Raw genomic sequence first — 23,726 nt, 5'->3', positions numbered from 1 at the left:
CCGTGGAGTGGGTGAATACCCCCGAATACACAGCTTTTAGGAGCACATGGCAAGTGGGGCAGCTGAACTAAACACTCAAGAAAATGTGTAGGAAAACCAAGTGTGAACAGTAAGAATTAAGCAAAATGTGTGCTACATAAATAACAGAAAACTGTTTTCCAGTTTGTGAATGGCATTGGAAACCATGGGAGCGTGCACATGTGGTCACCACTACTTTCAAAGTAGAGAGCACTGCCACCTGAGCCCAGGGATTCAAGACAAGCCTGGGCAGCATACTGAGACCCACTGCAAACATAAAAACAAGGGGTTGGGGATTAAGAAGGTCATGTGGCCTCATCAGATAGCATACTGACCTGAAGAGCAGAAAATGAAGCAAGGGTTAGGCCAGAATCTTTTCATCTGGACAGGAAGGACCCCAGGTGTGCTCCACATATGCAGAAAGGTGGAAATGCGGCTGGTCTGAATGGCCACCAGGTTGCCACCAACACCTGTGAGGAGAGAGGGTGTGGGAAGCTCAACCTCTGGCTTCTAGCTCTTCTGGTATACTGCTTTTTTTCAGGATGGTGTCCCTGATTGGTGCAGCCATTTCTTAGCTCCTCTTTCCTTGCCACTCAGATTTGCTGGGCACCCAGTGAAGGGTGTCTTCAGGAAGACTTAAGAGGTTGAAGAGTGGTGTATAAAACAGCAGGACCCAAGAGCCCAGATGTTCCCAGATGATCCGAGCATGTTCACCAGCATGGCCCTGGAATCCTGAGACATCCTGGTGAGGATGTGATTCCTGCAGGACAGGATGGTCTAGCTGTCCACAGCCTTCTCTTGGGAGCTGGCAGAGGACAGGCATGCCCCTGATAGGAGTCCACAGCCTAGCAACAACCTTCCCTAGCTAGCCAGGGACACCCAGGGTCTGAGATCAGTCACATGAGTGGCCCCAGTGAGAAAGACTCTGCAGGCAGAGGATAGCGGACATTTACTTCTCTTGAGTATGGACAACTTTAAAAAGAAGAAGGGAAAGAAGAAGGAAAAGAAATTCTCTGTTTATAGATTCAGCTCTTCACCCTAATTCCCAACCTCCCTTAATCTGTTGGCTCCCTGGTAACCAGAATCCAGCTTCCCACGGCCACCATTGGCAGGAAGGACATGGCAGGCAGCACTTCCTTTAGGCTAGGAATGGTCTCCAGCTAGCCCCAGCCCCATTTGCTGACATCTCTGAGCAGCTAGGAGAGGAGTCAGGGTGTCAGCACCCCAAATACTGCAGACCAATGACAGTAAGGCAGTGGGAGGAACCGAGTCCATACAGGACAGTGGGGACATGTGGGGCTGAGTGCCACACAGGTTGTGCTGGTTGCTGCCAGCCCCAGAGAGTAAACCCACTACTGTCATGGGCTTTATTTTTAAAGTGAAGACAGAAATCTAGAGTGTCATGTGTAAATGTCTAAATTTAATGTCACCGATAACTCTAAAACAAATTAGGAAAACCTGGCCTAGGCTGAGGTAGAAAGATCATCACACGGGTTCAAGGTCAACCTGTACTACCCAGAGTTCCAGGGTGCTCTGATATACACAGTGAGACCCTGTCCAAAGCAAATTGATGTGCTTTGTTCCCCATATGCTATGGGGTCCCTTCAGAGCCTTTGCATTAGAGAAAATCAAACCTAACAGAACCTGTAGGCTGTGCAGGCTCAGCTTGCCCAATCACCTCAGAACCTGAGTCTGTACACTGGTGTTCGGTCCCTACCCAGCCCAGGGTCCCCAAGAGGAACCCCACCTACCACTTACCACAGATGACTGGAGTCAGGACAGCCATGCCTTTAAATTTATGTTTTGAAATGGTTTTGCTCAGGATGAGGCCTCCGAAACTGGGGAGAGAACGGAGTTGACATTAGAGTGGCCAGGCCAAGTGCCCACTGGCCACCTTCCTGGGTTTAGAAAATACCATCCCTTCCCTGCACAGAATGTCTGCTGCAACCACAGAATGGACTGCAGTTTTCTACTAGAGAACACGGAGGGACCAACCCTACAGCCCTCTGGGTCCCACCAGCAGCTGTGATGGGACAGTGACCAGGGTGAGAACTATTTCCCCGGCCCCAGGATGAGGGACCCAGATGCCCACTGTGCTGGGTGGCTTTATGTCAACCTGATGCAAACCTACACATATCTGGGAAGAAGGAACCTTCATTAAGTACATGTCTCCATCAGACTGGCCTGAAGGCAAGTCTGTGATGTGTGTTTTCTTGATTGATGACTGATGCAGGAGGGCCCAGCCCACTGTAGGTACTGCCACTGCTACAGGTGATCTTAGGGTATATAAGAAAGCAACCTGAGCAAGCCATGGGGACCAAGCCAGTAAATAGCATTCTTCCGTGGCTCCTGCTTTAGTGTTTGAGTTCAGAGTCCTGTTTTGAGCTCCTGGCTAGACTTCCCTTAGCAATAGACTCTTAAGTTGTAAGCTGATATAATCCCTTTCTTCCCCAAGTCGTTTTTGGTTATGGTGTTTTATCACAGCAATAGTGTGGTAGTTTGAATATGCTTAGCCCATGGAAAGTGACACTATTAGGGGGTGTGGCTTTTTTGGAGGGAATGAGTCACTACAGTGGTGGGCTTAGCGGTCCTATACTCAAGCTCCACCCAGCGCAGAAGAACCAGTTTTCTCCTGGCTGTCTTCCAATCGAGATGGGGGAATTCTCAGCTCCTCCAGCACCATGTCTGCCTGGACACTGCCATGCTTCCTGCCTTGATAATAATGAACTGAACCTCTGAACCTGTAAGCCAGCCCCAATTAAATGTTGTTCTTTATCAGAGTTTCCTTGGTCATGGTGTCTCTTCACAGCAATGGAAACCCTAACTAAGACAAATTGTAACCCTAAGGACACCTGCACAGGTGTCTCATATTGTCAGTATACTGTAGCACCAAGACAGGGTGTGGAGCTGAACTGTGCATTTCTCTCTTGCTCTGCCCAGCTTCAGTCCCCCCGGCTGCCAGTACTTCTGGACTCTGCCTCAGAAGAGTGGATGAGGCCTAGGTAAGAGGATCAGAGTGTACAGTGTACGCAGCTCACTCACACCAGAACACAGGCGTGGTGGTGAGGTCATGCCAGCACCTGTCAGTCTCCATTTGAGTGTTCCAGGGATCTTGGGAGGGAGGAGATTGAGCAACTTGGCTGGATTAAGAAACACCTATTGATTGCTGGGGCATACCTCTGGCTGTGCCACCGGGTATGTGTCCCTAGGAGCACACCCTGCCCTGGTCTTTCCTTCTGTGCCCTTCCCTAGGCCTTGTGGCCTCCATGATGCAGACAGCTTTCTACACACACAGACTCATCTCCACGTTCTGCCTAGCAGCACAGGGGCCAACCAACCATGCTGAACCCTCTGAAACCACGAGCAAATCAGTTCTTCTCCTCCAGGTTGTTTCTGTCATGTGTTTTTGTCAGTGACACGAACAGCAATCACAAGGAAAACTAGCACCAGAGACGCAAAGCCTCCCATGTGACCAAACCTGACCATGGCTCTGAGCTCTTTGGAATTGGTGTGGGGAGGAAGTTGGAAAAATCTGGAGATCTGGGCTAGGGAAGCTTAGAACGTTCTAGTGGAATTAGAGATCAGAGTGGCAACAGAGACTTGGACAATGAAGGCCTGGCACCTGTGGGGCTTCAGACAGTAATGAGGGTGCCAAAGGGGAACTGATCTAGGAGCCATTCATGATATATTCTGGCAAAGAATTTTGTAACAATATTTCACTATGAATAGGAGTGACTCACAGGCCCACTCCTAGCTGAGAAGTCAAAGGCATCAATGGTGCTGGGGAAGGAAGGTCAGTTTTCTTCCAGGCAGGCCCTGGTAGATGGCCTATGCTCCCACGGGCAGCCCCTGCAGCCACGTGCATGTGGGCGACAGTAAAGGGACTCAGTAGGATATCTAAAGATAGATATAACTACCTCTCTGTCTGTCGGCCTGTCTGTCTGTCATCCATAGCTGTCATTAATAGCTACCTTGCCATGTCACAGTCTTACTCTGGTAGTCTACTATGTTTTCTCTGAACCACTGTGTTTTGGGAGCATACAACTTGTTTTTGACTTACAGAGTCTAGAGTCTCAGAAGAGACCTCGAGTTTAGATGGCTGGATAATGTGGAGACTGTTAGCACCATGGGGATGCTTGCCACTAACCCGTACACATTTTGCGCTGTAAGATAGAGGTGAGCTTTTGGGAGAGACAGTGGGATGTTATGGTTTGAAGTGACTTGTCTGTGTGCCAACTTGATAAGGGGTGGATTGTGATGGCTATTTTTTTTTAAAGGTCTCATTATGTAGCCCTAGACAACCTTGAACTCATATAGAGCAGGCTTGGCCTCAGATTCACAGAGATCCCCCTGCCTCTGTCTCCAGAATGCTGGGATTGAAGGTGTATGACGCCTTGCCTGGGCTGTAATGGTTAATTTCACCTGCTTGCTTGACAGATTTAGAGTCATTAAGTGATCAGCAGTACATGTGCCTGACAGGATATTTCCAGAAAGAGTTTGATGGTGACTGATTATTGGGGCTCTGACTTGATGGATGGATTAATCCCTTGATAGATTACGAATCTTTCTGTTGGGAAGTGGTGAAAGGCAGGAAGTATGGTTAGCTAGAAGAAGGAGGTCACTAGGGATGTGAATCCATGGAAGCCACATCTTGGCCTGGCCTCTTCCCATATCCTGAGCACCTCTGAAGTGAACGGTGCTTCACTGAGATGTGCTTCTGGGGCCATGGTCTATCCAAGAGCACATGGCCAAATGATCACAGACTGAACCCTCTGCAACAGAGAGAAAAGTAAGCCTTCCTTCCCCGAAGTTGTTTCTGACAGGCATTTCTGTCAGAGGTGAGGGACCATTGTTCCACGCTGCTCACCTGCTGATGATCATAGCTAGGATGATGGGAAACCACCCATACTTCAGGATCTTCATGATGGGCGGGTTCTGCTTGGCAATGAAGATCCACAGAGGGGTGAGAGCCAAGAAGCTGACGCAGACCAGAGGTGTCAGATACCATGTGTCTGAGGGAAAGCAGATTATTCATAGCTCAATGGGCAAGGCTGGCATATAGGAGCTGGTTGGAGTTTGGCCTTTCATAGGTGAGACATAAGTTGGGAACCAAGGGCTCTTGCCATTTAGAGGGGCTGTCCCACCATACCTGCCAGACAGCAACAATTAAGCAACTGGGAAAGCCCCTCTCTGTCCTGCCCCATCCCTGAACTTCTCTGACATCCTGGCAATTGTTGAGACCCTTGATCAGGTTTTCCGTTACCCAGTGTTATAATAAACAGCACTAGGACAGGGTATGAGCAGGTGCATGACAGCTCTCCATAAACCTGCTTAGAGGTCCAAAAAAACAGAAAACAAAAAACAAAACAAAACACCAGAAAAAAACAAAGAGGCAGTTACCAGGGCACATGGCCCCAGGGGTGAGATCAGGAGGAAGCTTTCTCCTAGCTAAGACGTTCTGTACTATTGTGGGATATGGATCAGGCTGGCCTGGTAGCCCCTCATTTCTCAGAGTCACCTCCAGCTGTGAGGTCAGAGCACCGACTACCCAGGGCCCGCCTCCGCTCTCGTCCAGCCTCTCTCTGACCCCACCTCCCACGTGTACACAGAGCTTGCTTAGAATCATCCTTGCATCTTGTTCCTGTTCTCTCGAGCAGTTTCAATGCTAGACGGCCATACATGGTGTGAGTCCCACTCTGCTCTGGGTGGCGTCTCTGAGTGTGGCGTCACCACCACCTCCTTATTCTCCACAGCCCACAACTTTCCCTTCATCTGCCACAGGTGCTCCAAGCTAGCTATAGACAAAATGCTTCATGGTAGGTATGGCCAGCTTCTGGACCATCCCCAGAGCTGGAGGGTATATCCCTGAGGCTCTAAGCAGGCCACTAACACTCAGGGACACAGTAGCCTGTGCAAGTGTAGCCTTACAAGATACTTGGGAAGGTGCCACGTCCAGGTTCTCCATAACTTCTGACAGGAGCCGTCCAGCCCCCACCTTACACTCATGCATCTTCCTGACAGCTCCTGTGTCATGTGGCATGTGTGAGCTAACTCACTTCCCAGTCACTGAAGACCTGTCTCCTGGGACTGGGCCTGCCATCTTCCTGAGCATAGTCAGTGATGTGAGGGGAGGAGGGTGGCATTCTTATTTGTTTTACAAATCAAAATGTAAATAATTAACTTCTATGCAAATCAGACTGGCCTAAAAGCACAACTAGGTCATCTTACCTGATTCCTGGGCTCCTCACTGTCACCTAAGAGGATAGTACAGGAATCGCTCCAGACTGGACAGCAGTGCCCCCGGTACAGTGGAGGCCATACTGTTTTATCTGTACCTGCTGCTTATTTCTCAAACCTCCAAACCCTTCCCACAGGGCACTGAGCTGTGCCAGACATTTACAACTGTAGACTTGAACTGCACGCGCACATATGCGTGCGTGTGCATGTGTGTGTGCGTGTGCATGTGTGTGGTATCTGCGCATGCCCCTCCCTAGAGCCTTCCCTACCTTTGTGGCTGTAGAAGAAGCTGCTCATCAGGGCCAGGATGGACAGGGTGATGATGTCTCCCAGGCTGGCTGCAATGGGCGTAGCGATGTTATCAGGGTTGACTCCAAACTTCCGAGCACCAATCACTATGCAGATCATTAGAATTCCTGCAGCGGGAGGAGGGGAGGCCCAGGGAGTAGTTTGTGGTGAGATGGCTTAGAGACTCCCCCACCCTCAGGAAGGGTCAAGCAGGTGCTCAGAAACTTAATAGTTATATCTGTCAAAGTCTAGATGCTCAACAGGCTGCCTACCTCCCTAAGTTTCTGTCACTGGCTGGAACCTGTGGGGGTGGCAAAGGGTGGCCTGAAAATCCTGAAGACACACCTGAGTGGGCAGGTAGCCTCTGACCTCTGGAACCACCTGGAATTACAGGGATACAGCATTCATAGCGTCTGCTGCACGGAGGGCTGTTCCAAGGATGCTCTAAGCAAAAGTAACCTGAGGGCCAGAGAGACCTGGCCTCCAGGATCTGCTGAGTCCTCTGAGCAACCTACATGTGAGACATTTCCTAGGCTCAAGAACCAATGGAGGCTGGGGAGGGAGGACAGGTGGATGTATGTCCCTACACCATTGGGATGGAAAGCTCTGTCCAGACATCAGAGACATCCTGGGGGTCCCTTATCCCAGGAGCCCAGCTACACTGTCCTTGAGTCACATGGATGAAACACATGACCCTGATGGTGATGGGCTTCATGGCTTGGCTGGGAGACCAGAGAAGCCCATCTCCAGGGTCTCAGCCCCAGAGCCCTCCGTTCTGTCTGAGGACCCCTGCCCTGTAGTCTTGCAAGCCTCGTTAATTGCTAGCTGGGGCTTAGCCTATTTCAGCAGGCTCCCCTTGGTTCCTCAAAACATTACGCATCTTGGCTTTTAGAATTTAGCACTGCTCAAGAATCCTGTGACTCTAAAAGTAATTGCAGCAAGGCCCTGTGCTCGGTCCCTAGTACCACAGAACAAATGGAGTTAAAAATAAAAATGACTACACTCACCCTTGATGTTGTCCTGATACTGCCACCACCTGCCACACTGTGTCCTGTGTGACCAAGCCAGAGCCCTGCTTCTCCTTTCTAAACCCAGCTCCAAGAAAAACTGAATTTACACGGCTGAGCCGATGGGCTGGTACTGGTCCCACTGGAGCCCCATAACTGACAACACTATGCATGCTGTAATCCCAGCCCTCAGGAAGCCGAGGCAGGAGGCCTGTTATAACAGTCAGCCACATGGTCCTGTACGTTGTTCTACTGACACATATAGAGGCCAACAAATCAGATGAAGAAATCTGCCATGCTCAGGTGTCTGACTTCAGCAAGGAGTGGCAAACTGAAGTCTGTCACAGCTGAGAGAAGGAACAGCAGAGCTCTCTCCGGCATGCACATGCACGTGCACGCGCACACACACCTGGGAGAGAGCACAAGGCAGACTGAGGACCTAGCAGGCTCTTCCCACCCACTACCATAGTCCTGGAGTTCCACACTAGTGTCATGGCAGCCTCAATGCAAACCTCTCTGAGAACCTTAACAAAACAGCAGAGAAGCTGCTGGCCTGGGGCCTGGGGTCTGGGGTCTGGGGCCTGGGGCCTGGGGTCTGGGGCCTGGGGCCTGGGGTATTTGAGGCTCACCTAGGGCCAAAGCAGCAAGGAAGGCGGTGATGACACTGCTCGTGCACAGCAAGGCCACCTTGGCCCAATTGAACTCCTCGTGGGATACTGTGCCCAGCATCAGGGAGGCCACTGCAGCCAGGAGCCCCACAACAGTGGCCTGCACCTGCCAAGACAGAAATCAGACCCGTGAGAAGGGTCCCTGACCACTGTCACCCTCCTTGTCCTTCTTTCTGACTTTTGGCCACCTCAAGGGTCAAACAAGACCCTTCTATCCTTCACCCTGGGCCCTGCTGGCAGTTTCCCTCCTCAGCACTTCCCTCCATGCACTCCCTGGAGAGGCCCCCTGTCCACCTCTGTCCCATGTGGGATGCCACCTGCAGGAGGAGAGCAGGGTCTTGGAGGGACACATGCCTCTGACTGGCCTCTCTTTCCCATGGTAGATGCAGACCCAGAGCAATATCACATATGCTGGCTTCACACCCTAGCTATGCTGTCCCCAGCTCACATCCTCCTTAGAGCTACTTCCCTGCCTCTGGAGCATGATGCTCTGAGCCACTAAGACCCTCACCACCTAGAGCCCAGGTCTGAACCAGCATCAAGACCCCTAATCCAAAATGTCTGTATTACCAAAGGAAGAAGGAACACAGGTAGAGCCATGTAACGTCTGTGGACAAGAGGAGCAGGTAAGTGTGTGTATGTATGCACACATGCATGTGTGTGTGCGCGTGAGTGCATGTGTGTATGTATGTACATGTGTTTGTATGTGTGTACATGTGTGCATGTGTGTGTATGTTTGTATGTAGAGGTCAGAGGATAACATGTGGAACTGGTTCTTTCCTTCCACCATGTGGGTCCCAGGGATTAAATTTAGGTAACCAGGCTTGGCAATGGAGCCATCTCATGGCTCCCATTTCTTTCTTTGAGACATGGACCTGGGCTGTTTTCACATAAGGCTGTGTGACCAGCAAGCCACAGCATTTTCCTCTCTGCCTCCCAGTGCTGGGACTGCTAGTGCACAGACCACACTGGGCTTTTTCCGCCAGTTCTGGGGATCGAACTCAGGCTTGGTGCTTGTGCGATGAGCACAGCAAAAATCCCAGATTAACCAAAGTACTCCAAGCAGATTCCCCACAAGACTCTCATGGTGTCAGATGACTCGCTCCAAAGGCACGAAGAGGAGTAACCACAGGTGCAGAGCCAAGACAATTTACTGGAAGGAGGTGGTAGGGCAGGGGTTACTGGTATATGTCATATCTAATACATTGTAAAATGTGAGTCAAGTATACTGTGGAGCTGGAGAGGCAAGAGCAGCCTGTCACAGCCAGAGAGGGACATACGGAGCCATGAGCCACAAGGGAGCCCAGACAGTGAGCACGGGAAATGGCTCTGTAAATCGAGGCTAGTGACGAAGGGATGAAGACGGTCTATCCTGGATACATGATGTCAGTGAGTGAATACTAAATAATCAGAGGAAAGAAAACTCAAGGACTGTGACCAGGAAAAAGGTGGACCCTTCACCCCCACTTTACACCCTTAAACACAAAAACCCATGGTGTGAAATAAAGGGCTATGTGATAGCATGCTTAAGAGAGTTGGAGCCAGGCATAGCTGTGCATGCCTGTTCCCCAGTTAGAGCTGTGACAGGAGGATCAAGACGTCAAGGTCAGCTATTATACGTGGAGAGCTAGCAAGAACCAAGGAAGTGTTTAAAAATATCTCTGAGCAGCAAAGGCCTTCTCTTAAAGATACAGCATAAAATCCATAAAGAAAAGTACAAAGCCAGGCATGGTGACATACACCTATACTACCTGCCACTCTGGGGACTGAGCTAAGGCCACAGGCCAAGGCCTGCCTGGGCCACAGAGTGAGTTCAAAGCCAGTTTGGGCAATTTATCAAGCCCTTGTCTCAAAATATAAAGCAAATAAGTAAAAGCAGGAGCTACAGTTAGGTGGTAGAGCGCCCACCTAGGTGCACATGATTCAACTGTCAATACTGAAAAAAAAGTATCTCTATGTAGTATAGTCTAGACAAAGTTTATATGTGATGCCCATAGGATGAAGATACCATGGAGTTATATACAGCAATATTGTTGACTTCCCTAGTTTTCAAGATTCTAAGCAGACTCTGGTAGGAAGCATGTCACCGGATGCTGGTATCCTTGATATCCAAGCACCTAGTGCTGATCATATACGGTTAATGAACAGAAAATAGCAGAAAATATTCTTTATCCTTCAGGCCTTGTGCTAGTGTTAGCTTGAATTCAGAATGCCCATGCTTTAAGTCTGGTCTTCAGCTATAGGAAAGTATGTGGACTATTAAGAGGTGGAGTTTCCTGGGAAATCTTAAGTCTTTGGGAGAGTGTACTGCACCCCCTCCTTCTAATTTGCTTCCTAGAAACCACTAGGCAAGCAGCTTTGCTCTATCAATGCACCACCATGGAACAGGAATCTAGGAAACACTGAACCAAGCAAACCTTCCCTCCATATAAATGTACTGTCTCAGGCATTTTGGCACAGTGATGGAAAACAGACTCATATACTAGGTAAGCCTACACTAAGGAGTTGGTAACGGATGTCACGAGTCTGTGAGCTGGCTCCCTTATTCACTGATGCAGGTAAAGATCAGAATGGGAGTTGGAGGTGGGCTTGAGACCTAAGCATCTTCTTCAGAGAAGCATTTGTGTGTGTGAACAGAGTTGGGGTCACAGTGTAACAGATGAGAGTGCCTGTTTGTTCAGACACTGCTCTAAGCACCTGTGCAGCGAGTCTGTGCATCACAGGGGTAACATGAGTCACAGGAAGGGATGCATAGAAAAGATCTCCGTGCCTACACGTCAGAGTTCTCTACGGGCATGTGCATGGCGGGTGGGGGACTTGTGTAGTTTTGAAGGGGTAGTTTCCGTTCTGGTAAGGTAATGGAGCAGACAGTGACTCAGCCGCTCCCATGCTACTGCTGGATATTTGGTGGGATGGTTTTCGTTTTCCCAGAGAAAAATCTAAGCCTAAAACTGGTTAGAAGGTCACATATAGCTGGAGACATGGTTCAGGACAGAATGCTTATCCAGCTCATGTGAGACTCTGTGTTTCAGTCCCAGCACTTCTAAAAGACAGACAGACAGACAGGCAGGCAGACAGACAGACAGACAACAATAAGCCTTAATGTAAAAGAGAATGTAGCTGTGCCAGCATCACCTAGCAAATAAAGACTAGGAAGAACCCAGGGTACGGCTTCTGAGGCAGAGCAAAAGGGAGGGAGGGGCTTGCACAGGATCCACAGTGGCCCTGCCACTGCCTTGCTCGGTGGCTGTCCTCAGTCTTGCTGGGGGAGTCCCTATGCCCCATGAGAAGTTACATAATTTCACATTGGGACGGGGTGGTAGTGGCTGGAGAGATGGTTAAGAGCAGTTAAGAGCAATTATGCTCCTACAGAGGACCTAGGTTCGATTCCCAGCACCCTCATGAGGTTCTCAACAGTCTGTAACACCAGCCCCAGAGGATCTGATGCCCTCTCTGGCCTCTATGGATGCCAGACATGCATACAATACACATATGTACATGCAGACAAAACAGCCATATGCATAAAATTAAAAGTTAAAGCAAATTTCATGTTGAGAATAGGTGAGTGTTTAATGCCCAGCCCTGTCCAACACTGACATCAACCTCCCCGAGGCTCAGGTGAGAGGTGGCAGAGAAACATCAGGACAGGAGGGTAGGATGAGCACTGTGAGATGCCGTCTTCTGGGTGACACGGCCACTGCGCTCACGAGTGAACTGCAGCTGGGGTCACCTGCCCAAGATCAGTCAACAATCCAGCAAGCAGCACTAATTGGATTCAGTGGTTTGCCACAAAAAAGGGGGAGGACGTGAAAGAGGGAGGGGATGTGTGAGAGGGGTCAGGAAGGTGTGGGTGGGAAGAGAGCAGACATGATCAAGGGACACTGAACACATGAGAAATTGTCAAATACTTTTAAAGTTACTTAAAAGTTTCACCATTGGTTTCAGATTTAAGTGGAAGTACATGTTGGGTTTTTTTTTTTTTTAGAAGTCCAACTATACAATTTACCTAACAACTTGTGACCAAAGTCAAACCCATTTAAAAAGGAAGATGTGAAATCATATGTAAGCTAAATCTGAGACAGTGTAAGTTAAGCCAGGCCCAGGCATGCTTCATAAGTCCTGAGGCTCACGGTAAGGAAGGTTCTGGAAAGGCAGGAGTGGTATGGCAGGTGCTGGGCCTTTGTCACCCCCTGACCTGACCTCCTGTTGTGGATCTGAGTGCTGCTTTAATTTCTCAGCTACTCAGCCACAGGCCTACAAGACTCTGTTACACAAGACTTACTCAGGCACTGAGGGCAAGAGACGCCAAGACAGGCCTGGACCAGAGCAGTAGGGTAGGAGGCACATCCACTGTGTACAATAGAGAGAGGGCTGAAGGGTGTGCATGCACTTTACCAGAGAAAGAGAGGGGATTGAAGGGCCTTACACACGGTATTCAAGAGGGAGAGGGCTGAAGGGCTATATACACACGCACACACATGCATAGGCACACACTTGCACGCATGCATACACATGCTCATGCATACACACACACATGTGCGCATTCACACTGTACTTAAGAATGAAGGCTGAGGGATGGAAAGCATTTGCAAAAGCACACAGGTTTACAGGCATGAGCTGTGAAGGAGGAGAGGCAGGGCTTGATTCAAATGCAACTCGGAATGAGGGTCTCCATAGTGACAGGATGTGAGACTAAGGGGGAGATGGTGGGTCTCCTTGGTCAGGTGGAAAGAACCAGTCCTCAGTGGGAAATGGCCAAAGGATAGTTGGCTTTCCACCAGATGTAACAAAATCTTTGAGAGAATCAACTTAGAAGCAGAGGAGGTTTGTTTTGGTTCACTGTGTAAGGTAGCAGCAGTGTATGATGAGTTGACCCCGTTGCTCTGGGCCTGTAGTACAGCAGATTCATAGAGGATGCAAAACAGGTCCCCCTCATAGCCAGGAAGCAAAGCAGAGCGATTTGGAGGCTGGGGTCCTGGTGAGGTGGTTTGTCAAATTGACACAAGCTGAAGTCAAATGGGAAAAGAAACTATAGTGGTTTAAGGAGACTGACCCCCACGGGGTCATATATTTGAATGCTTAGTCACCAGGAAGGGTAACTCTGACAAGATTACAAGGATTAGGAGACCTTGTTGAAGGAGGTGTTGGGGGTGGTGGACTTTGAAGTTTTAAAAGCCCAAGCCAGGCCCAGTTCTCTCTCTCTCTCTCTCTCTGCCTGCAGATCAGGGTGCAGCTCTCAGCTGCTTCTCCAGCACCACGTCTGCCTGTGTGCCACCGTGCCCCTTCTGTGATGATAATGGACTGAGCCTCTGAAATGACTGGATAGCAGGGTGGGCAGGACATCCACGGTACCCAAGAGAGAGAGAGGGCTGTAGGATGGTATGCACACTGTACCTAAGAAGAGAGGGTGCAAGTCCCAGTTAAATGCTTCTTTTTTATAATAGCTGCCTTGGTTGTGGTGGCTTTTCCACAGCAGTGGAACAGCAACGAGGGCAGGAACCTCAGCTGAGGAAATGCCCCCATTAGACTGGCCTGTGGGCAGGTCTGAGGCATTTCCTTTATTAATGATTGACGTGGGAAGACCCAGCCCACTATGCTGTGTCACACCTGGAACAGTCCTGGACTGGATAAGAAATCAGGCTGTGCAAGCTAGTAAGTAGTGCTCTTCCATGGTCTCTGCTTCAGATCTTGCCTCTAGCTTCCTGCCCTGACTTTCTCTCAGTGAGGGTCTATAAACTCTAAAATGAAATAAATCTTTTCTTCCTCAAGTTAAATTTGGTCATGGTGTCTGTCACAGAAACAGAAGCCTGACTAAGATACAAAGGGCGCCACAGGCAGCATTCCTCCACCACAGTGGTCCAGGTGCCTTCAGAAGAACCAGTGTAAGGAGAGGATCATGAGTCTGTCCTAACTTGTTGCTTGGGTGGGTGCCTCTGGGAGAGCCCAATATTCTGACCTGGACACAGAAAGAATAGATGACACTAATGGACAATGACACACAGCCGAGCCAGGGCTGCCCACTTGACAAATGATGTAGAGTCTGAACTCAGTCCACATCCCTTGTGCCACCAGAGGCTGCCTGCCTCAGAGAAGCTCACTAGACTCTGGACTACAGTACCGAAGAGACAGCTGTTTACCCAGCCTTCCTTCTCGCCTGAACCTATCCTGCCCTCATCTGTTTCTGCCTTGGGTCCCATGGCTTTAGTTCACTGTGAAAGGGGCCTAAGTAGACCTGAGCCCACAGAGGGCCTGGTGGGAGGAGGCATGGCATAAGAGGGGCATAACGGTCCCTGTCACAGACTGAGATAGGACAGGTTAAGCAGCAGGGGCGGGACTGATGGAGGGATGTTCCAGGCAGGAATGATCCATCAGGTCCTGGGAAGATTAAGTGAGGTCACTGGAAGAAAGAAAATGTGGGGGGGTGTCCATCTGGGGAGCACCAGTGACCCAAAGAAACACGATGTTGGTGTCACATGTAGGAAGAAGCCCACTAGCAAATGCAGGGCATGACTAACAATGAGTATACTCAGCCCCCACTAAGAATTTGGCTTAGAAAGCAGGCAGCGGGAAAGCTGCAGGGACCACAGACCTAAAGACGTCTCTGGGCAGGTATGGTGGCTACCTGCGATGCTCTTCACTGTGTCACAGATATGGTCTGCTGGATAGATGAGTGGCCATATGGACACCTGTCCTCCAAAGTCAGTCTAGAGTACACGGACTCTCCCTCTTCCTATCCAGACAGGCAGGCCACAGGTTCACAGGGGAGTGGGAGTGGGAGGCACTGAGGTGATTGATGCTCCAGGACTCACCTGAACCACAGCGAGGTTGCTGCTAATGATTTTGTACCTCTCCTGGCGGTCATCGATTTGCCCAGTGTTGGCCTAGCACACAGAGACAAGGGCAGCAGCGTCAGCCTGGATGATCTGGAGACGCCAGTCCTTCTGGACATAGCCAGACTCTCAGGAAACAAACCAGAACAGATTATGCCACTAAGCTTTCTAGACAGTGACCTCCTACCTCCCCCTTTTAACATTTATCTTCTCTCTCTCTCTCTCTCTCTCTCTCTCTCTCTCTCTCTCTCTCTGTGTGTGTGTGTGTGTGTGTGTGTGTGTGTGTGTGTGAGAGAGAGAGAGAGAGAGAGAGTATGTGCACATGTGAGTGTAAATTCCTGAGGAATCCAGAAGAGGAGGTCAGAGTCTCTGGAGCTAGTTACTGGAAGTTGTGAGCTGCCCAGTGTGGGTGCCTGGAACTAAATCCAGGTTCTCTGCAAGAGCAGGGTGCTCTCTTAACTGGTGGGTCAGCTCTCCAACCCGTTATGAATTAACCTAGCACCACTCCCTGACCCTGCTGCCACCCCAAATTTATTTTAATTTTCTGTGTATGGCTGTTTTGGCTGCACTGTGTCTGTGCAATATGTATATGTACATGTACATGTACATGTATTGCCTGTGAAGGCCAGAAGAGGGTGGAGGGTTCCCTGGGACTTGAGTTACAAATGCTCGTGAGTTTCTCTATGGATGCTAAGAACCAAAATCAGATCCTCTGGGGTTCTCTGGGCTTCTCTGGAAGAGCACCAAGCCATTTCTTCAGTTCCTGGCTGGCCTCTTTTGTGGAGAAACAGCACTATATAACTATAGTTGGAGATGCTGACATTCCACAGTGAGGGATGCACACAGCAGGTGTCTATCTCTGGCCCTTCTTCATCAGCTTTGGGACTCTTTCTCAGGCCCTTGAACACAATATACCCTGAACACACTACTGTTCTTTTCATGTGCAGGGTGCCAATGGCCACTGGAGAAAGGGAATACTCTCTGCATTAACAGGAGGGTAACAGCACAACCCCTCAGGATGCCTGGAGGAGGGGAGAAGAGCTGGCTGAGGTAGGACCTCTGTGGCTACGGAGCCAAGTGTAGACAGCTGCAATGAAAGGGGACAGGACGAGTATAAGGACAGAGGTGGTTAATGGGCCACTGAGAGCCAGCCCCTCCTTGTTGCCGCCTCAGAATCCTCCTTGGGGGCTGACTGCCCACTGAAGCGTTCCTGTGTATATGCCAGGAAGTGGTGAGGATGGTCTAGGGTCCAGGCAGCAGCATGCAGACTCTGGAGAACAGGGACACAGAAAGTCAGAAAAAGTGAAGGCACGGGGGCACTGCGCTGGTCTCTCCGCAGCTCAGGGTGGCAACAGAAAAACAGTATAAGAAGTTGGGAGAGGAGAGACAGGAACAACCTGAAAGCCACCAAAGTCCAACAACACCTGTGTGGGTAGAGACTCTAGTCCCCATCAAAGTCACTGAGAGGGGCTAAATAAAGGGAACATCCTGTCCCCAAATTGCAAGGGACTGGAGACATCGAACTGCCACTTACAGACGTGGAGAGTCGAGAGGCCAGCGTCATTTCCAGGTTTCCCTTCAGACCAACGAGGGGCGGCACCAACGTCAGCAGGTCTTTAACGTCTCTGAACACTGGCCAGTGCTGGAAGAGAAGGAAGGAGGAGCTGAGGCCAAAGTGTTGGCACAGCTCTGCAGAGCTCTGCCGAGAACCTTCAGTCAATGACTTGCACGCCCCGTGAATCAGCCTGGAAGATGGAGCAGTGCCCTAAATGTCTTATTTTATTTTGAGACAGGGTCTCTATACCTTGCCCACGGTACCCTGGAACTCACTCTGTAGACCAGGCTGGCTTTGAATTCTCAGTCATCTGCCTGCCCTCTGCATTCTGAGTGCTGAGATTAAGGCGTGTCCCGCCCCACAACTAGCCTAAACTGTTTTAAGTGAAACATAAAACAGGACATTTTAAATATCATTAACCAAATCAGCAGCCGTGGCCTCCACTGAGCCCCTCCTGCCTCCTATCCTCAGAGGCCAAGAAAAAGGCAGGACTAGACTGGAGGCCAGTGGTCTGGCCCAGCACAGCCTCGGAATGTGCCAGTGTGCAGCCACAGAGGCCTGGACAAACGCTGCAAAACTAGCTAGTAGGAGCACTTTGACAAGGTTTCTCAGTCTCTTCCCAGCAGCCTGCTGGACCCTGGGCTTTCCAGAACAGGAAAGTTCATTTGATGGAAACTCCGAGTCTCCTCAAACATGGAAACAGTAATACCTGAAAGGGCAGGGTAGCCAGGATGTGCTGCGATGGCTGGGAAAGAGAGGAGGTGTTTGTGTGATGGACCCCCTGCCTGCAACACACCAGCAGATCTGATTGTAGCAGGACCTCAATGGATTAAGATCTTAAGGTTGTGGGATTCTAGGTTCTAGGCCTAAAGATAAATTTCTTCTTTTTCTGAAGGGGGCTCTGGGCTCAGCCCCCCAGGAAAGAGTAGCTAAAGAGGCACAAACACATGTCACCTCTGGGGAGAGCAGGAGTCACCCCAGGCAGCAGTACCCTAGTCACAGAGAATGACTAGTCAGAGGTGCTACAGAAGTCTTATCTTTGTATTTCTCCACTGCGTAGGAACACAATGTAGTCTTAACGTGCATTGGTTTTTAGCGCCAAGTCTGAACACTACCCTGTTCATCCTGTTGATTCCCTCTTGAAAATGATGGTTTTGCATTTGACCACATTTACCCATTTGTTCAGATCTTTCACAGCATAGACATTAGCCCTTTAAGAAACACATGCTTTTTCCTGCTCTCAAATGAAGAACTACGTTGGAGGCAGAGGCCCACCAGCAGGGGCCCTCCTTATCAGTCCAGCTACTGCCTCCCTGTTCTTTGCAGCAGGGGCCTCAGGGCTGTGAGTCACTGCCTATCAGCCCCGCGCACTCCTCGGGCACACACCACCCACACCATCACACACACACTCCGACCCCCGGCAGTGCTGTCTGGCACACCCTGTCCTTTCCTAGCACATCCTCTGTCCCAGCCCTCACCACCATCCTCTGTCTCCCCCACAGCATGGTGCACATTCTCCCGGGCACACGCAAGGCCAAGCATCTAAGAGCCCCACATCAGAACAAACTCTGTCTCTCTTCCTTCAACTCTCCCCTCTCTCAGTGCCAGGAACTCCTGTCCAAGTTCCCATTCTCCTGGTCACAGCTCAGTGCTGTGCCCACTTGGCTACAGTAGTCTCTTCCTCAGGGGCCTGATGTGTGTGAATGGGTTCTAGCTCTCTCTGCTGCCCTCACCCCTGTAGAACAGCTTGAGGAGGAGGCCTGCCTCTGAACTTGCTCTCTACACTGCTCTAGCTCCCTGTCGGTCTCCTTAATGATTCCACCATGGCCCCATTACTTCTCCTGACCCATTCACACTTCTGATTCTCCTTTCTCTTTACACCATCTCTCTTTCAAGGCTTGAGTCACTTCTGACACCCAGCCCACCTTCCCCACAGTGCCATGCCTCATGAAGGAGGAAGGGAGAATTGACTCCATGGTCCCAGATCCTTTTTCTGATGCTACCTTGGGTTAGGGTTGAGTCAATTCTGGCCATGAAACGGACTGACAGTGCTGGGGATGGAACCCAGGGCCTTACATGTGCTAGGTGAGTGTTCTATCCTGGGACTACACCCACAGCCCTGGCCATGAGATTGAAGCCACTGTCTGAGCCTGTCAGGAATCACAGGACAAAAAGGAAGATGTGGCAGGACAACATCAACAGAGACTTAGCTAAACCATGTCCCCCAAACTGACAGGCTGCAGCCCTAACAGCACAGTGTTTAGAGACAGGGGCTCTAAACAAAGAGGGGCTGAGATAAGAAGGTCATAGGTGGGTGATCCCCAACCCTACAAGACTGGTATCTCACAAGCAAAAATTAGGGGACAGATATGCAAAGAGAGGTGACCATGTGGGGCACTGGGGAAAAATGGCATTACTGGCTTAGGATGTCAACATTGCCAATACCTGACATCTCAGACTTCTAACCCCTAGAGCCGTGACAATGTCAGCTTCTGTGGGGTACATTGCCTGGCCTCGGGTGCTCTATCACAACCCTGGCAGACTGAGGCAGATAATAAAGGGATAATGTGGATGTCCTGACCACCCAGATCCAGAATGGCTCTTTCTCTAGGCTTCTTTTGTGTGTCCTTGTCACTTTGGTCTGATGCCCTAGGCTCCTCGACAGCCCCAGGACCCTACCCACCTTATGGCTGTAAGCGGACCAGACTGGAACCTCAACTCACCATCTCCAGAGTCCTGTCTCTCCCCTGGGCCTGTCTCCTCTCCTGCCCACTTCCTGCTCTGCCTACCAGGAGTTAACCCCTTGTCCTCTTCAATCTGACTTCAAGTCATCCTAATTTTTAAATTCCGCTTCCAATCTCTCAAACCCTTTAAAGATGTCTATCCTGACACGGGTGGGTTAGGAGTGCGCATGGGAGGGCAAGGTAGCCTGTGGTACTGAGAGAGAGCCTCCCTTGCTCTCTCTTCCCCCACACTGTTGACATTGCTTCCAGGAGTGAGCTTTGTGACATAAATATAATCACGTCACCCAGTCACTTCTGACCCTGCACTGCCAACTCTACGCTTGAGTATGCACCCAACTCCAGTCATTAAACTTGTCCAAGAATGTGGCTGGCACATCACACTTCATGCCCAGCCAAACACCAGTGCAGGCTGTCAGAGAGGGGACTCTCTGGGCAGCGTGGCTAGGCAGTGGCTAGACTGGTGTCCCCTCCTGTATTTCACTGTGCAGTCTGCACCAACCAGACAGTTTGTTCACGGCTATGCTAATACTCCAGCAACACAAACGCAACATTCACTCTATAAACAAAAGGCCAAACCCCTTTGCCCTCAGTGTAAACGTTACCTCCTAGGTGGAGTGGACAGAGGGCCTCACAGCTAGCAGTGTCTCCACTAAGGACACAAGCCACCCACTGTCCTTCTCTTCACAAATGGACACCCACACACATCCACAGACCCCATGTGGGTCTCTACCTAGAGTTCACTCATTCCCACAGTGTGGGGATGGCCACATTGTGCTCCAAGGCCCACTTGATGGTCCTGCCCTGTTCTCTCTGAAGATCCCTGACCTGCAGGAGGATGAAGCTCCCTCTCCTTCATATGGGCTGCCGCACACCACCTCCACTCACTGCCCAGTCCTGACTGACAAGCTTCTGGGAGCCTACAGCAACTGAAGCGTAGAGAGGAGGGGGTGCATGGCAGGCCACGGATAGATGAGCTCACGCTGTGCAGTCTGGCAAAGCCCAGTCTCTGAGGATTAGCATGCATGGCAGCCTCAGGTAGAGGCTGAGGACACCACGGAAGCAGATTGCACAAGCTCTCTAGGAACAGACTGATCCCAGCATTCTGAAGACCCAGTGTCCTCTTCTCTGAGGTGAACAGGCAAAAACCAAGTGCCCTGGAGTTACTGATATGCATGCCCTCCAACTTCAGGACATTGGAAACAGGTTCCCAGGGAGACACTGTACATCATGGAGGAAATTCTCAGTACATGTAGGAACAGGAAACACTACCTGAGATACTCTTGTGGGTTGAAAATTAAACGTAACTGTGAAGATTAAAAAACAAAACAACCTGTCGGAGTGTCGGGGCTGTGGTGGAACTCAGTGATATGGCACATGCTGGGCACGATTCCATCCCCAGCATCACAACCACACACAAGTTAAAAAGAATCAACAGGCACATTATTCTATGACTATCCATTTGTGCATATATGCATATTGAAAATAACGTTGGCAACCACCAAATTCATGGACTGCAGCCATAACTCCCAGGACCTTCAGATGCAAGTGTCTAGAGACAGAAAGGGGGAGGGGGCTGAGTGAAGGAGGCCATGGGTGAGTGAACCCCAGTCCTCCATGACTGTTATCTCACAAGCAAGGTGAGGGGACAGATCTGCAGAGAGGGACGACCTGTGGAGGACATCGAGAAGCTGACCCTAAGGATGACCACACCAGCCCCGCCAACTCTTCACCTCAGACCTCCATCTTCCAGAACCAGAACAACTTCTGATGGGCATCCTTCCTCCATGACTGACGCTCTGTCTAGTTTTCCTAAAGAAACACTTATGCTCCCTAACCAAGGCCGGAAGTGACAGATAGTGGAATTCGCTCAATAGTCGTGTTCCCTAAACCAGACTCAGCAAATGCCCCACCAGATGGAGAGTGACACCTTATGGGGAGATCTGGGGACATATGGGACTCCCATTCCCTCCTCTCCTCTCTCTCAAGGAGCTATGTGGGGACTCTGGAGAGATAGGTCTGTCATTCATCTTTGCCTGTCACCCAGACCACAGACCACAGGCTCCTTGCTGCTTACAACCTGCTCCTCACAACTCAGAGAGGCAGGTGCCCTCAATATTCTTGATTTACAAAAAGGGGAACTGAGGCAGAGAGGCATTAAAGACTCCTGTACTGAGTAGTAGCCTTCCCTAATAAGCTCACACTTGGTGGCAGACGATAGAGGTTGCTGTGGGCTCACAAAGGCTGCCTTTGAGGGCTATCGAGTGCCATTGCTGTGACTGTTAAGATGCTGGGAGCCCAAGGTATCTTCTCACTAGCACTGCCGGTGCTGGACCCCAGCTAAGACCTGACACCCACAGGGAGAGCCCTGGTTCCTGCCCTCCACCCCGTCTGCGCCCTCTCCTTTGGACCCCTGTACGTACTTGGACATTGTTCATCACCAAGCCAGCCGTCATCATGCCCAGGCCGGACAACAGTATAGGTATGGCGACCTGGCAGGTGGTGGTGAGGACAGACTCAGGGAGGACCCCATGAGGGGAGCGGGTGAGCTCACAGCTGAAGCCTCGAAGCTTCTTGCCCTGAAAGCGGAACTCAAGGCTGAGTTGAGTGACGACCATGGTTGGGTCCCAGTCGAGTCTGTCGTCTCTCCTCCCTGCCCTCCAAGGCTCTCTTCTGCACAGGTGCACACAGACAGCAGCTTTCCAGGAAGTGCCACAGTGGGTCTCTGAGAGCCCCTTGGATGACCGCCAGAGCAAACAAGGCCAGAGCCACTCAGAGCCTCATTCAGGAGGCTGCCGGTGTCCTCTGTCCATTCCGCTAGTCAGGTTCTCCCCAGAGTGCAGCTGTAGATCTGCCGGGACCTCCCTCTTCCAGCCTGCCAGAGAGGCTCGCTGTCCCTCAGTAGCGACCTTGACAGTGTCCAGTAGTCTAGTCCAGCCCACGCTAGCCAGGCTGGGCAGGGACACAACCCACATGCGTCTGGCCCTGGTAAGTACCCACGCAGAAGTCAGCACTACCCTCTGTGTCCTCTGCACCTGTGCCATGGGCTGCTTTGCCCTGGCAGAGAAGGGCCTGGAGACCACAGCTCCAGGGATACTCACCCAGGCCCATGTATAGGGTTCTGTCCTGCAAGGTCAAGGACTCTGAAGGACTGCAAGATGAACATGACACCTGTGGTCAGCTCTATGCCAGTGTGCGGGGGCTCACAGCCACAGTATAAAGCTGTGCTCACAGAACTGTGGCCCTGCCTTCCCTCAAAGGCCTGGAAGACTTGCTTCTGCTCAGAAAGATTAGAACAGGCCCTGCTGATCTCACTAGAGGGAAGCGGCACTGGAATCTAGGAATGTTCAGAGTGCCCCTCTGGGTAAGCCACAGGCCAGGAGGAACACTTCTAGGCCTAAGGGCTGACAGAATACAAACTGAGGTCCCTACCAGCAAAGGTCCCAAGCTGAAGGTCTGACTGACTTCTAATCCAGGGTTCACCTCTGGGTCCTGACCTCCCCTCTGTCCCATCCCTACCCCACCACCCTCTCGGACACCTTGCCTCTGTCTCCTCTCACAGATCGTCAGGCTCATGCTCAAGTCCAAACTCCTTTATCTCCCCAGGCAGAACTTCCTTCCTAACTAACTGCCCCCCGCCCTGGCCTGCCCCGGAAACCCTCAGCACTTCTGTACTTGCTCTCTCTGTTCACTTGTCGGGAGGTTTAAGTTTGTCACAGGAGGCAGACGTGCAGGCTGTAAACTTTGGTCCTGGTTCTGGTGGGCCATCCCTACCCCTCCTGACTGCTTTATCCAGCAACTCATGGTGGAGAAGCCACCCCATGGAGTAGTTTCTGAGCTTCTCTGTCTCTTGGCACATTCATGTTTGAGAGCCAGGCGGCCAGACCACATGCGGAGGCTGTGTGCAGGTACATGAGACACCTTGGGCCAGGATCTGCACATGGCCAAAAGGTGCTGCCCCTGGGATGCTTAAACTATCAGTGACCAGAGTGGGCTGGAATGAGAGACACTTCTGAGTTTGGGATGCTGAGCCATACAGCGGCCTAGAGCTGGACCCCAGAACCTTGTCCATGCTCTAGATTTTCTTCATCCCAGATGCACCAGTCTCTCCATTAGCCCCCAGCCTCTTCACCAGCCCCCAGCCTCTCCACCAGCCTCTCCACCAGCCTACAGCCTCTCCACCAGCCCCCAGCCTCTCCACCAGCCTCTCCACCAGCCCCCAGCCTCTCCACCAGCCTCCAGCCTCTCCATCAGTCCCCAGCCTCTCCATCAGTCCCCAGCCTCTCCACCAGTCCCCAGCCTCTCCACCAGCCTCCAGCCTCTCCACCAGCCCCCCGGCTCTCCACCAGCCCCTCCACCAGCCTCCAGCCTCTCCACCAGCC

The 23,726-nt window shown here is 51.0% G+C and overlaps 1 protein-coding gene across 2 annotated transcripts in view; it reads right to left on the bottom strand.

The window, feature by feature from the left end:
- The window catches only part of Slc41a3 (solute carrier family 41 member 3), a 33,147-nt gene that overhangs the window by 3,651 nt on the left and 5,770 nt on the right, over positions 1–23,726 (bottom strand). Inside the window, exons 2-8 of one of the 2 annotated variants that reach the window (XM_028773087.1) lie at positions 16,583–16,690; positions 15,028–15,099; positions 8,180–8,324; positions 6,525–6,671; positions 4,886–5,030; positions 1,777–1,856; positions 354–488 (exon numbers count right to left, since the gene is read on the bottom strand). In XM_028773087.1, coding sequence (XP_028628920.1) covers positions 354–488; positions 1,777–1,856; positions 4,886–5,030; positions 6,525–6,671; positions 8,180–8,324; positions 15,028–15,099; positions 16,583–16,690 — 832 coding nt within the window. The remainder of the gene's footprint in view (positions 1–353; positions 489–1,776; positions 1,857–4,885; positions 5,031–6,524; positions 6,672–8,179; positions 8,325–15,027; positions 15,100–16,582; positions 16,691–23,726) is intronic. The other variant, XM_028773088.1, reaches the window with a different exon arrangement.

Source organism: Grammomys surdaster, unplaced genomic scaffold (assembly GCF_004785775.1).
Source record: "Grammomys surdaster isolate TR1022 unplaced genomic scaffold, NIH_TR_1.0 220, whole genome shotgun sequence".
Lineage (NCBI taxonomy): Eukaryota > Metazoa > Chordata > Mammalia > Rodentia > Muridae > Grammomys > Grammomys surdaster.
This window is presented reverse-complemented; position numbering and strand designations above follow the sequence as displayed.